The 15,632-nt window shown below is 36.7% G+C and overlaps 1 protein-coding gene across 1 annotated transcript in view; it reads left to right on the top strand.

The window, feature by feature from the left end:
* The window catches only part of DSTN (destrin, actin depolymerizing factor), a 32,099-nt gene extending 17,401 nt beyond the window's left edge, over positions 1 to 14,698 (top strand). The window contains exons 2-4 of the mRNA XM_039874440.1: positions 7,639 to 7,946; positions 11,094 to 11,170; positions 13,498 to 14,698. Of these exons, the coding sequence (XP_039730374.1) occupies positions 7,639 to 7,946; positions 11,094 to 11,170; positions 13,498 to 13,607 (495 nt within the window). The 3' untranslated portion in view covers positions 13,608 to 14,698. The remainder of the gene's footprint in view (positions 1 to 7,638; positions 7,947 to 11,093; positions 11,171 to 13,497) is intronic.
* Positions 14,699 to 15,632: the final 934 nt, after the last annotated feature.

The following is a 15,632-nucleotide window of genomic DNA, read 5'->3' as shown; positions in this document are numbered from 1 at the left end:
TATTTTAGCATTGAGAGTTAATTTATGTGTTATTTTATGCTAAATTATTTTAAATAAGATAAAATTTAAAATTTAATTCCTTAATTGCATTAGCCACATGTTATGTGCTCAATAACCATGTATGGTAGTGGCTCCCATATTGGACAGTAAGATATAGAACATTTGCATCATCACAGGAAGTTCTTTTGGATCCCATGGCTCTCTGGAACAGTGGGACTAAGCATTTAGTAATTCAAGGTCAGTCTTCCTGGTGTTGGTGGTGGAGAAAGTGTCTTAGCTATTTTCCTGTTTCCAGTGTGATGACTAAGCCAGGAAGATCTACTATTTACCCTCTCCAGAGAATAAACTCCAGAATTCCAGGGTTATGGAGGTGGTGGCAGGTGAAGTTCCGGAGGGAGTCTAGGGACCTAAGTGCTTCTCAAACTAATTTTACTCATTCTTCCTTATGTGAACTTCCATTTTTCTTCTGTTCCCCTTGTCCCTGTGGGTTTAGGTTCTTTTTCTTTTTTAAAATCCCTTTTAGTGGAGTTCTGGGAGGGAGATAAATTAGATGTATGTATTCAGCCCGTTTTAACACAAAATCTGCGGAGCCCTTAAGACTCTATGTAGAAATGTACCGGAAGCACTGCGACTTATTTTATTTGTTGTCTCAACATATTGCTCAGAGGCATCAACCAAAAACCCAGATATCTTCTAGTCAGTTTTTTGTTTCTTTTGGTCCTTTTGCAAGTTATGGTGTAAATAAAGGAGAATTGTGAACCCATTTTTAAACTCCCCAACTCCTTCGATTATAACTCTTTAGTTATGCTGCGTGAGTTGGAATGTTGGGAATGGAACTAATGTCTGTTTTCTGCCAGGTGTCTGTAAATTTGAAATTGTATTTTTCTGCCATGCAATGTTGTACTGTCAGATATTTTAGACATTCTTAGTTTAGAAACGTAATTTTGTTTAAATTAATTTTCTGAGGTGGGAAAATAGCTTTCATTCTTGTTTTCTCCACTGAGAATTGAGTAAATTATAGATGGCATTAATATGGAACCAAAGTCAGGTGTCCTACTTGAGTTAGTAGCATGAAAAGAGACCACTTTGCTGATCTTTTGATTTAAGATGGACTGCTGTAAGTTATTATTACATAGTGTTTGAAATGGTTCAGGTGTTTACAGAAACTGAATCAGAAAAACTTGGTGTTCCTTTCAGAGATCACAACCTTTATGCTAGAATTGAGAAAATGGATGTTTTAACTGTGTTCTGTCATTCACAACTTTAAAATACCCAGTGTTACATATTCTCTATAGCATTTACTTCACTTTCTGTGAAAAGTAACTTTTTTTAAAGAAGAGTACACTGAATGAATCTTGGGTATAAAGGCAGTGCCTCAGATGTATTCATTTAATCTCTGAATCATTGTTTTACAAAAGTTCTGCCAGAGGAGACTCAGACAGGTTTGAGATCCATTATGCTTCATGAACAAGTTAAAAACTGGTAGTGAAGTAAGATAAAATACAGTGAAGTAATCATTTAACAGCAGCTATTTTGACATTGGGGAGGAGTTCTAAGAGCAACTGTTATTCTCCAGTGGTCACTGGTACAGAACACAGAGAAACTGAAGTTGTGGATAACATATCTTTTTAAGGTAATCACAAAGCTCTTGTAATAGCAATCTATTTTTACTCTCAAAATTTTCCTTCCTAGCTGTGCAGCAAATTTTGGTGCTATGTTCAGAGTATCCTTTAATGGTCTTTTTGTTTAAACTTTGTAGTTGAATATGAATTATTTTTAAAAAATTAAAATCAAAACTGAATTTGATTTTGCTTTTAAAACAAACTTTAGATTTCTCAACCACTTCAGTAGTTGATATCTTAGTAATCTAACATTTTAGAGAAATGCTGAAAAATGAGACTGATGGGTGAGGACCTCTTCTATTAGGTAAAAGCACAGTGTAAAGTAAAATGATTCTGTATATTGCTATCATAGCTGTTTTTGTTTTAAGATTCACCATAATGTCTCTTTGTTATAACATCCACTGAAATTACTACTTTCACAGGAATTCTTAATCATTATCACAGATGAACTGTGTTTCAATATAACGGGCTTCTTTTTTAATGCTATATATTTTATTTGTGACATCATTTTGAGAAAGGACTCATAGGCTTCATCCAGCAATCTGAGATACAAAAAATACTTTGACTTTGGGCCTGTTTTTGTAAAATACTGTTATTACTACTGCTTCATCATAATAGTTAAACCTGTAGGCAAAGAAGTAAATTAGCATTGAGCTAAGATTTTATTATTTTTCATGAAATTTTAGAACACATTTTAGTGATCTTTACCTGGAGATTATTGGAAGTGCAAAATCTTAGACTCCAGATATCCTGAATCAGAATCTGCAAAATCTGCATTTTAACAACATCCCCAGGTGATTCCTGTGCACTTTAAAGTTTCATAACTGGTCCTGTGCTCTACCCTAAATACATTAGTTAAAGGAAGTAGTTTACTTTGGAGATGTTAATGACATGCCTAACATCTAGTTAGTGGAGAAGCATGGATGAATTGCTTGCTTTCATAATTCTGGTGCTTTAATTTCAAGTTATCTTCTTTTGGCTTCCAAGATGTTAATAAACTATAAACTGTAGTTTCTTAAGGGTTATTTTATCTTTTCTCCACCTCACTAATCTTTACTCCAGCTTTCCAGTTCATGTAGAATCAAAGGCAAAGAGCTACCAGCTTATTGAGAGGAGCTCTGCTGGTGCTAGTTTAGATGTCAGGAAGGGAGGAGCCCTGTGACAGTGTTGGGTTAGCCTGTAGGAGCAGCACTCTGTGCTTTCTCAGTCTGCCCTCACTGTTTTAGTTTTACTTTATAAAAATCATTGTCAAGAATCTAGGGACCAGTTGTTTAATCTTCTATATCAGTGCTGTTTCAAGGGTATACTAAGTAAATCAAGGTATAACAAATTTAAGCATATTTATTCATTACAGTCGAATCTAATATACACTTTACCTGGTGGATTTTTTTTATTTTCATGGGCAAAATTTATTATTTTAATGTTTCTAGTCATAGAGAACCATACTTCTCTAACATCAATGACTCTAAAGCCACCACAATGGAAAGATGTGAGAAAATGAACATTTGGAGGTGTTAATCAGCCTCTTGATCACTAGACTGAACATTTTTTTCTGACTCCTTCCCTCTCCCAACCAGTGGTTGTCAAGCACAAGTGTTTGTACCTACGCACTGTCAGTGCCAGCCTTCTTCCTTGTACTGCTCCCACTACCCTAGTGAAGGCCTTGGTCACCTCTTGCCTTGCTTACTGAATAAGCCTTTTAACTGGTCATCTTCTTAAAATAAAAAATCCAGTGTCTCCAAACTGCTCAGCCTGCCACTCATGGTGTCTTCCACCTGAACCCAGTCCACATCTCAATTACCTCCTGCCTTATCCTCCTGTTACGTTGTATGTGCCAGGTTTTTTGTCAGGAACTATCTTTTCATCCTTTTAGTCGTCTTATCTTGGAATGCTTTAAGTCAGTTTACATCTGAAACCCTTCTTGTGTCTCCCTCCTGCCTAACTTAATCTCCACCTGCTTTAAACTCCTTTTCATTGGAGTTTCTCGAGAATTAATAAATTTTTACCTAGTAATGAAGATTTGTATATGCTGTATTTATCTTCTCCATTTATCAAATAAACTTCCTTGGGAGTGTAATTCATCTTTGATTTCCTCAGAGGAACACAGTAGTGAACAGGTCTATCTTAAGGAATGTACAGTCTTAAGAAACTTACAGCCTATTTGGAGAGTCAGTCATTAAATAACCTTAGAGAACATTGAAACTTTGGTTAAGGACTGTGGAGTAGAGAGACATGATTTCATGGGAGCATGAAATAGTAGTTTTGACCCAGAAACTTATTTGCAAAGTAAGAATTGATCTGAGATTTGAAGAGTGAATTGAGCAGTAAAGGGTTGGGAAGTGCTTATCCTGGCAGAGTGTACAGTGTGTGCAAAGGCCCTGAGGTGAGAAGGAGGAAGGCAAATACAGGCCTGGGTGGTGAGTCTGCAGAGCATGTGAGGTATAAGATATGACTGGAGAGGTGGATAGGGCCAGATAATGCATGCTAAAGAATTATTACCCTCTTTTTATCCTCAGATCAATGGAAAACCATCAAAGTGTTTTAAGAATGGAGATCTGATTTGTGTTTCAGAGCTCTGGCTGCAATGTAGACAATGAATTGGGAAGAGCGAAGGGGATCAGCAGTGGGCATGGGCAGTCTCTTGTATTTGAACAACTGCGGTAACAAATTAAACCCAAATCTCAGTGGCTTATCACAGTAAAGATTTATCTCTATCTTGTAGAGTCCAGCAGAATTGGGCAGCCCTCTTCTATCTTGAAGTATGTCTGCCAAGGTCATCTTGTCAGAAGATGGAGCTAGATGACACTTTTCAAAATCAACATGTCAAACTGTACTCATCACCCGCTTCTGTTTATACACACCAGTCTTTCTAGTCACCAGTCTGGAGAATCCTGGGTCGTCTTTGATGCCAGTTCTTTTATGTTTCACACAGCTACATTGGTTCTACTTTGAAACGTCCTTGGATTTGTTTTTTGTTTGCAACTCCACTGCTGTACTTCAGAGCTTTTTCTGCTGGATATTTGTAATTGCCTCAGAAGTGGCCTTCCTGTTTCCATAGTCTTTGCCAGTTTCTTCTCCACAGTCCATTGTCAATTTCCTCAAACAGAAGTGTCTCTCCATCAGAGAACTCCACAGACCTCATTTCTTATGGAAGAAGCCCAAACTCCTCCTTACTGAGGCACCTAAGGTGCCTGTAAATTACAACTAGATTTGGCTGAAATTAGTTGCATTATAATTGCAAAATACACATATCCCTTCCGTTTTCAATTACTGATACATGATTAATTTGATTGATTTCCAAGTCAGTTTAAAGTTTTTGAGATATTTCACTTAGATAATGACAGATACATTCAAACATTGATGGGTGGGTCCGGCAAGTTTGACTTACAAATCAATTTATGGACTTGGAAGTTAGAGGAATTGGGGTCTGTTTCTAGTTATTCACTATTTTGTTACTTTCAACATTTCATCTCTGTTCAAAAAAGCAAAATAAAGATTCTTGAATTGATGAACATAGATGAACTGTGAAGATCAGAACAATACTACTCCTAAAGCAGTAAAAGAAGGGTTAAGAAAAGTGCTTTTTAAAAGTAGAAAAGTAATAAGATTGTATAGTTTTTGAGGCTATTTTCATCTTATTTTTCTGTATCTACCACTTTGTTAGAGTGAAATGTTCATTTAAAGGAAAATGTGGATTAGATTAGATGGGATTGAAGTGGATTATGATTAGATGTGGATTAGATTAGATAGGATTGAAATGTATTGGAGCTCCTTTAATAAAAATGATTAAATGTCCTAGTTACCTTAATGTTAAATAAATGCTGGGATCTTAGTGTATTTTAACCCCCAGAATTCTTACGTACATTTTTAAGTAACAGCTTTATTGAGATACAATTCATACCATAAAGTACAATTCACTAGTTTTCAGTATATTTATGGATTGTGCATCCATTACTACTGTCAAATTCTAAAACATCACTCCAAAAAGAAACCTCATACCCCTTTGCCCCTGGAAATCACTAACCTTCTTCCTGTCTGTGGATTTGCCTATTTTGAACATTTCATAGAAATAGAATCATGAAATGTGGCCTTTTATGTCTGGCTTCTTTCTCTTAGCATAGTTTTTCAAGTTTATCTGTGTTGTAGCATGTATCAGTACCTCATTTTTTTTATAGCTTAATAGTCCATTGTATGGATATAACACATTTCATTCATTCATTCATCAGTTGATAGACATTTGGGTTCTTTCTAATTTTGGCTATTCAGAATATTAGAATAATGCTGCTTACATCAGAATAATGCTGCTTACAAACATTCGTGTATAAGTTTTTATATGGACATATGTTTTCATTTCTCTTGTGTATATTACCTAGGAGAGTCGCATTGCTAGTTGTTAACAGCATGTTTAACTTTTTGAGGACTTGCCAGACTGTTGTTTCCTGAAGCAGCAACAACACTTAATTCTAACAGCAGTGTATTAGGGTTCCAGTTTCTCAACAGCCTCGCCAACATTTGTTGCTGTTGTCTTTTTTGTCACAGCTATCCTAAGTGGGTGTGAAAGTAGGTTCACGTTGTGGTTTTGAGATGCAGTGCCTTAAATGACCAATGATGTGAGCATTTTCCCCAAGTGCTTATTGACTATTTTTATATTTTCTTTGAAGAAATGTCTATATCTGTTCAAATCCTTTACGCATTTTTAAATTGGGTTGTCTTTTTTATTGTTGAGTTACAAGGGTTCTTTATGTGTTCCAGATACAAGTTCCTTATTAGATAGATGATTTGCAAATATTTTATCCCAGTATATGGGTCATCTTTTCATCTTACGTTTTTTTTATTTCTTAATTAAATTACTTGACATTAATTTTGGGTATCACTAATATTTTTGCATTGCTTAGTTTTTCAGTTCTATTAAGTTAAATTCTTGGCTTTAGAAAAGCTAACATGCAAACTAAAGTAGTTAATGAAGCATACAAAAATTTCGGATATAGTAAAGTTAATGTAAGCACATTCCATAAAGAAGATGAAAAGGTCAAAAACTGGTTTTAGAGCTTTTGCTATCAAGATCTTGTATAACTGAAAGAGAGAGAAAGAGAAAAAAAGAAAAGAAAGACAGAAGAAAGAAAGAAAGGATCTTGTGTAACTGCTTCCTCATCTCAGAGTAGCAAATATAACATGGTAAAGGTTTATTTTTATGGTCAGTATAATCCGCAAATTAAGCTATCCTCTTTGTGACAGTAGTAAACATTTTTGTATTCTTTTTTTAAATCGAGATATAATTGACACATAAAACATTGTATAAGTTTAAGGTACACAAGGTGTTGATTTGTTGCATTTATATTTTGCAATATGATTACCATCATTGTAGTAGCTAACATCTCTATCACATAATTATTTCTTTTTTAGGGTGGGAGCAATTAAGATCTAGTCTCTTAGCAGTCTTACATTTATTGTAATATTAATTTAAAACCTGGAGATTTTGTAAGTGGAATTTTAAAGGCATGTGACTAATGTTACTGAATATTGATCACAATTTTGAAATATGAGTAGAACAAAGACCTTTTAATTCTTTTTTTGTTAGCGAAAGATACACCATAGGAATGGAATCTTTCCAACCCAGCAACTCTGACCATCTGTTATGCATTATGAAAATAATTTGGGGTGTTATTAATACCCAGACTGGGGAGATGACTCCACCCCCGTCAGGGCTCCAGGCAACCTCTATAGGAAGAAAATAACCCAGCATCCAGGAAGTACCATTTTTTAGCTTTTAAGGTAGGAAAGGCTGCTAGTTGGCTCTTCCTGTACTCCCACATAATAGTGATGAATAGATTTTATATGTAGTCTTGTAAAACATTTCAATGACTGATTGCAGCTCAGATTTTCCAGTTTCCCAATTGGATGATAAAGTATACCTTAAAAATTTTAAGTGTATGTCAGTCTGTAACCAGAAGTTACATAGTGTTTTATATTTGGCATGATAAAAATTATAAGCCTCTTTCTGATTTTATCATTACAGGCCTCAGGAGTGCAAGTTGCTGATGAAGTATGTCGCATTTTTTATGACATGAAAGTTCGGAAGTGTTCCACACCAGAAGAAATCAAGAAAAGAAAGAAGGCCGTCATTTTTTGTCTCAGTGCAGACAAAAAGTGCATCATTGTAGAAGAAGGCAAAGAGATCTTGGTTGGAGATGTTGGTGTAACTATAACCGACCCTTTCAAGCATTTTGTGGGAATGCTTCCTGAGAAAGATTGTCGCTATGCTTTGTATGATGCAAGCTTTGAAACCAAGGAATCTAGAAAAGAGGAGTTGATGTTTTTTTTGTGGTAAGCATCAATAGAAATATTGAGCCTCTGTAAACTCGGAGTTAATCTTGTTGGTTTAGCACTTGGATAACCAGTTCCTGGGGCCAAACTAATTTTCAGTCGAGCTACTTGCTGTCATTGTCATTTAATTTTTATACACAAAGTTTCATAAGATAAGGTCTTAGCTAGATTGATGTTCTTGGGACCAAAACTAAATTTTAACTACTCTTTGTTTACTTGAAAGAAGATGACTTTCAGTTGTTGATTTTTTTTTGGTAGTAGAAGGGACAGGTAAATAGATTACTGTGCATCCTCTGAACTCACTCCTTATAAGCTAAAATTTCTCTAAAAATTCTTATAGAATACTGAAAAAGTGTATCTCACCAAAATCCTCTAACATGCAATGCCAGTAACCAGCCTCCCACTTTTTTAAACACTGATGCTTTATTTGTGCCTCTGTAGTTTGCTGCTTTTGAAGTTGGTACTGTCATTGCCTCCAGCTGTAATTTGCTCTAATGTTCACACTGTCCATTAGGGTAGCCATTAGCCACTGTGGCTTTTTAAATAAAAAAATTAAAATTAAACTTAAAATTTATTTTCTTAGTTGAATTGCCACATTTCAAATGCTCAGCCACGTGTGACTAGTGATCGCGTTATTAGGTAGCACAGCTACAGGACATTTCCATCATTACACAAAGCTCTATTAGACAGCATTGCTCTAAATAGTGAAAGTGTTACAAAGTGATTTACATGACCTTTTTCTTGAAAGGCTGTTTAAATTAGTCTGATCTTTTCAAGTAAGTTAATATTTGAGATTAAGCTTGAGTTAAAAGTCACACCTATATCTATCATTTAATTGTATTATACTACATTCCTTGATATGGAATTCTTACAGAGAATATTTCTAGCTTCCAAGGGGAGGGGGGAGTAGTAACAGCCTCTGATTTGGAGGGAGTAAGGGTCTTGATACTTTGGCCTGAGCCAAGGCAATAAGGCAAAGCAGGGCTTAGCTCTTAGCTGTGTGCCACCAATAGCTTGGGATATGGCGTTAGAAAGTCAAAAGAATTCTGGTTTAAAGGAATGTAACTCTAGATCATACCTCAGTTCCATTTCAGAAAGCCTTTATTGCACTTGACTAAACCAAGATGATGTGAGAAATATAAATATGAGATCTCAGTGCATGCATTAGGGCAGCTTACTATAAGCCTGGCAGGCAGGCAGTCTCAGTCTCTCTCAGTCTGTCTGTCTGTCTGTCTCTTTCTCCCCTCCTCTCCCTCTCCCCTCTCCCCTCCTCTCTCTCTCCTCTCTCTCTCTCCTCTCTCTCTCTCTCTCTCTCTCTCTCTCTCTCCTCTCTCTCTCTCTCTCCTCTCTCTCTCCTCCTCTTCCTCTTCTCTCCTCTCTCTCTCTCTCCCCTCTCTCCCTCCTCCTCTCCCCTCTCTCTCTCTCTCCCTCCTCCCCTCTCTCTTTTCCACTGATTCCCTGATTTGAAAAGGTACATTCATTAAATTTATTTCTACTACATGCCAGGTATTGTGTTAGAGCGGGGGAAAACAGCTGTGAATAAAACAAGTAAAAGTCCCTACCCCTTGAGAATTTATAGCTGAGTGGCTGATGTGGCAGCTAAATAAAGGTTTTGGCTTTTAAATTGGTGAATATTTCCTTCATTTGCACTATTTTCTCCTGGTTTTATTTTTTTTCCCTACTAGAAAATGATAATCCTTATTTAAAAACATTTGAAAAATAAAGAAAAGGAAATTTTATGTTAGTGCAGTGTTTTACTTTCTACTATTGCTTTTTTAAAGAAAGAGAAAACCTTCTGGAGTTTTCTGTAACAGGCTCTGTTTAGGGCCCAGGGAGCGGTTCTAATAGCGTTTTAAAAATCTGGTTAGAGTAAAATCAGAGCAGCTTAAGTAAGCTTTTTCCTGTTAGTGACCTATTTTGCATAAGAAAAGTAGCCACTTAACTTTGCAGCTCTAGCATCTGCCAGACCTGAGGTATTGTTATAGCTTTGCCTCCCTCCTTGGACCTTAGAGTTGGGAAGAATAAGCATCTAAGAGACTTAGAGACTGCCCTTTTCCTGGTTGCCAAGAATAGAATCTCTACCCTCTGTGGGAGTAGACAAGGTGAGGTCCATGCCAGCCCATGGTGTTAATGACTGTGGAACATCCTGGAAAAATGGTAGTGAATGGAATCGTAAGATGCTTAAAAATATGTACACTCCAGTTACCCTTTGGTATCTTGGTAGTGTGGAGCAGAGGTGGGCCTGAGGTTTGGTTGGTTTAGTAGGAAATGAGGCATTTATAGATAAGCAGTTTGAATAGGATAGGGTTTTTCTGTTCATTATTAATACTTAGTTATTTTTCAATATTGCTGGTGAAGAAAGTGGTGAAGCTTATGCTGTGCTTCCAGTATTCATCCAAGAAGGGAGCAGCACTAAAAATTTTGTTAAATACAGCCAATAGTAATATTGACAATTAAGACATAATTATCGCTGAATTGTCATTAAGCTTAAAAAAAAACCCTTCTGACATGTTTTATTATGTTAGAGCAAGATGGAAAACAAGTACTCATGTGGTCAGAATTTGCTATTAGAATAGACAGATGGAGTGGGGAGGAGTAAGAGGAGAACTTTTTACTTTATTTGTGATTTTTTTAAAGAAAACAGTCTGAAGCAAAAATGCTAAAATTGTTAGCATTAATTCAGGGTGGCAGATATTGATTTACAGATTATTCTTTGTATTTTTCTGCAGTTAGAAACTTTTTTCCAACCATAAAATGTTTTTTTTTAAACCATCTTTAAAGATGGTTATTATTAGCCTGAACTCAAGTCTTTATTGATAACATTTTTTAAAAAAATTATTTTAAAGAAAAGGGGTAATACAGTGAATTTTCCAGTGTTTGGTTCTTTTATTCTAGCCCCATTAATCTGATTTTTATTCAGTGGTTCTCTAATTTTTTTCCACTTGGTCAGCCTGAGCCATTCTGTTTGCCCATTCATAAGTTACTTTCCAAGGGGTGGGGACATAGAAAAATTGTATTATTACAAAAACTTGTAGGTGTTTCTGAGGACCCTCCCCCATCACTGATGCAGATGTTTAACATGATGTAAATTGTACTTTCTCCAAACCAGTTTTTTTGTGTTTTCATTTTTGGCTTCTCCTTATCCAGGGCACCAGAGCTAGCACCTCTGAAAAGTAAAATGATCTATGCGAGCTCCAAGGATGCAATCAAAAAGAAATTTCAAGGTATGGTCTAGATTTACTTCTAAATATTTAGTCTGGTGAGCCCCTGAAATGGGGGTTACATCTTTTCTTAGAAGCTCCTTATTTTTGTGGGGAGAGCCTTGGCCACAAAGAAGGGAAGCACTGCCTGTTGAGGAAAAAAACAGGTTAAACCCAGTTTTCAGTGTGTCCTGCCTTGTGCTGATCACATGGCCCGTATTAATAACCTTATTCTCTTCACATTGTGTGTGTAGCATTCATTCAGGCTGGTTTTAAACCAGTTTAAGATGCTGCCAAGTTTCTCACCTAGCAGGTGGAGGCTAATTGGCTTAACAGTTATACTAAATGATAAATTTTCTTTTGCCTTTGAATGTAGTTGACAAAATTGAAAAAGGAAATGTGCATAAATGGGGAAGGATACTTTTATCTCTAGCTTTACTTTGGAATGGTATGATTTTAGGTAATTGACTCATCTGTGTCCAAAGGAAAGTGCCTTCACTCCTTAAGTTGGCCTGTTATGTTTGACTTGCCCACTGGGTGATGGCGATCCTGATGAGATGACCTGACCATACTGTTTCCAGCCAGGAGGAAATGTTGGTTTGCTAGAAAGAGCATGGGTCAAGTCAAAGGCCTGCACTGAGGGCTCAGCTTATCATCTTAACTGCTGTCTGACCTTGACCGGAAACGCTTAATGTCTTTGGGTCTTGATTCTCTGAGCTATAGAATGGGGAGATTGTCTAGATTGTGTGAGCTGAGTCTCAGAGATTGCCCTACCTCCTTCCTGCCAGGGCTAGCTCCAAATAGCTGGGCCAGCCAAAGTCAAAAGGGTTTGGCCCAATGTATTCGTTTAACTGTGACTGATTTTTACATTCTTATAGTTGAAGAGGTCTGCCCTAGATTGTTTACTTAGGAAAATAAAATTGCTTCCTTTCCTGAAACATCCTGCTGCATAGTTCAGGCCTTGTCAGGGTTCTACATGTGTTTGGGTTGATGCTGTGCCATCCCCTAGAAGTGTGTTCATCGGTGGTTAACTGTTTTAATATGACTCCTTAGCTTCAACACTTCCACAACACAATCAAAAAGATTCGGGGTGGCTTCTTCATCCTTATTCTGCAATGTCTTTCAATAAAGGGAATTACTAAGTGCACTTGATCTAGTTATATTAGACAGCTACCTTGTTGCCTTTTTTTTCTAGTGAAACCATCGCTGGCTTTCTCGTTAGTCCTAAGTGGTCCAAAAGCTGACCTGTTATGCTTTTAGCTTAAGAAATGGTCTTAAAATTATGGAAAATCAGAAACAATGTAAACCTATTTAACAGGTAGCTATTTACAGAGGAGCTACTATATATAATTCCATAATTGAGCTCATTCTGCTTGTGTGGTGATATAATTTTTCTGAGAAGGCAATCAGTAACACATTTTACATGGTGTTCTCATAGCTTTCTTAAATGTATAATACCACTGGAGAGTTGTTTGTAGAACAAAAGAGATATTTGTAAATATTATTCCTCTTCAATATAGTTGACTAAATTGGCTGCAATCAAAACATCAAATTCATGTTTTTACTTATAGTTTAAAAATCAAGAAAAAATATTACTGGACTTTTTAATTTTTTCTTGAAGTACATCATATCTATAGAAAAGCAGACATCATAAATTATTGTAGGGGTGGTTCCATAGAGTAGTGGTTAGCATGTCTGCTTTACCTGCAGAAGGTCCTGGGTTCGAGCCCCAGCAGAGCCACGGCCCATACCCCAGCTGTGCCAGGTCCTGGGTGCGCCAGGCCCTGGGTTTGCGCAACAAGCATGTGGGAGACGACACCCTGCCTTCAGAGATCCAGTTTTTAAGGGGAGACAGCAACATCCGTAGGTCGGGGGTAGAAGAGGTGGGGCTTATGAATGAATGAATGAATAAGTAAAATAAATAATTGTAGGACTCAATGAATTTTCACCTGCTGAACATAATGGTTTTCTTGATTTAATGACCAGTACCCTAGAAGTCTCACTCATGCCCCTTCCAGTCACACCACTTCCTTTTACTCCTTTACAGGATAACCAGTACCCTGGCTTCTAACAGCATAAAATAGCTTTGGCTGATTTTGTGTTATACAAATGGAATCATCCAGAATTTACACTTTCATATCTGGCTTCTTTCAGTCAACATCTTTTTTAGTCATTGATTTTGATGCATGTAGTTACAGATTATTTATTCTCTTACTGTGTAGTATTTCATTGTGTATACTACAGCTTTCCTATCCATATTAGAACTGGTCCTTTAAAGCAGCTTGATATTTTAGAGAAATAAGTAAACTACTGCCATAATTCTAAATAGAATTATTGTTTTTCCCTTCTAGGCATAAAGCATGAATGTCAAGCAAATGGGCCAGAAGACCTCAATCGGGCTTGTATTGCTGAAAAGCTAGGTGGATCCTTAATTGTAGCTTTTGAAGGATGCCCTGTGTAGATCATTATTCAGTGCCACAAATCAAAAGCTTCCATGTTTAATGTTACCCTCTTGCTATATAAGTAAAGCAAATATGTCTAGGCCAGGGTCTCACTGAGGGGAAGCTGTTTTGTCATCTGTTAGAGTGAACTAAATATTCTATAAACATGTGCAGACAGCCCTAAATAAATCTAAAATCTAAATTTTATTGGTATGAAATTAAATTCTTATTGGCCAAATGCCTGTTTTGATGAGTTGGCTTGTAAAGATTTTTGCTAAGCTCATGAATTTTAATAATGCAGTTCACAAAACAGTACAAGGTCATATGAAGAGAATGTTAACCTCGGCAATTACTTTCTTTAGCTTAAAGAATTGGTTGTAATCTGGTTATAATTTTGGCCCCAATTCTTTATTCTCTCTTGAGCTAAATTGAATGGAAAATAATTCTCACAACATGTAATAACACTAATATACTAACTCTAATAAGATTAAATCAAGAAGTCTTTTAATTCTACCAGATGTATAATGGAGACTGTCTCAGAATCATGTACACTTAATAATCAGCACTGATCTTGCAAAAGCACTCTTTCAAGCACATAGCTGGAATACAGGAACCAACTCCATGCACCTGGGGTGAACTCTCCACTTACTAGATGAGAAACTGTTCTGAGAGTGACCTAGCATCTTGAGAACCATGGTGTGTGCTCAGGAGAATGTGCAGTACCTTGTAACAACTAATTATAATGCAAATTAGGGCTCCATTGTAACACTTTTGTTCATGAAAATGATGAAGCAGTATACTGATAAGCTGGGACACCTGGAATATCCGTGTCTCTTTCAGAATTTTGTTGCTTCTGGTACATAAGGTGTGGAAAAACATTGTTTACTCTGGGGCCTGAAAGAATGTCTTAATTTCTTAGAGCAGTGTCAACTAGGTGAAATGGGGAGGCATGACACATGACGACACTCACAGGAAAGCCACCACCTGAAGACACTTGGAAGTGATTGTCTTTAACATCACAGGCATAACATTTTGAATATAGGTGCACAAACAGTTGAAGTTAGAAGTAGCTGTATTGGCTTTATATAATAAAGGAAGCATTTTTAACTTATCTCTCGTGATTATTCACATGTGAATTGGGGATAAAGGAGTTTGTCTTTGGGGGCAAGTCATGGGGGTTTGGGGATTTTGGACAATTAGAGTTAAGATCACAGATCCCGCTTATTAAATGAGAAACTTAGTATAAAAGTTGGGGATCTTATTCCAAATATTTATCCAAATACCAGGCTTTTATCACCTCTGATATATTTGGGAGGCAAAAAAAGACTTTAAGCAAAATACTTCTTTCAAAATTGTCTAGAAAATAGTGCTGACTACTGTTCTGCTGATAAGCTGCTTGTCATTCTTTAATCCTGAATTTCTTGTTTTGCTATTTGTAGTGCTTTTAGTGATTCTGTATATTAACATGCCTCCCAAGAAGCACTGGCATGCCCAATGCTGCCCTACTCAAGAAATCAGCCTTGTAGATACAGCCAGGTATTTTGGTCAAGGAGTTTTAGAAGGAGAAAGTCTTTTCTGTGGGTTCAGCTTGTGCTATGTGGTATGACTTGTTTAACCACCACTCCGTGCTGGTGTGTGTGTGTGTGTGTGTGTGGGGAGGTGTGGGTTGGATTTCAAACAGTATACAGGGATGTAATATAATGTAAACATCTCCCAATACTTGACTCTTATTCCCGAAATTGGAAGATGTTAATTGTTACGCATCTCTCTACCTAGGGGAATTTTTTAGTCTTATTGGATTCCTGAAGTTGGGGCCCAAGAATCCTGCCAACAAGCATTCCAGGTAATTCTGATGCAGAATAGTGTTTGGGACCTCAGATGACATTAGTGAGGAATAAAACTGCAGGTATACTCTGCTTTCAGCAAACACATTTACAATTTTACAAGCGTTAACACATTACAAAAACACATTTGTGGAAAGCTGACTTAGGGTTCATCTACTGAGTAGTCTTTCACGCTGAGCAAGCAAATAAAGCCACTGCTAA

This window comes from Pteropus medius, unplaced genomic scaffold (genome assembly GCF_902729225.1).
Source record: "Pteropus medius unplaced genomic scaffold, Ma_sr-lr_union100, whole genome shotgun sequence".
In the NCBI taxonomy this organism is placed as follows: Eukaryota; Metazoa; Chordata; class Mammalia; order Chiroptera; family Pteropodidae; genus Pteropus; species Pteropus medius.
The sequence above is the reverse complement of the archived record's forward strand: the minus strand, read 5'-3'. Positions and strand labels throughout refer to the sequence as shown.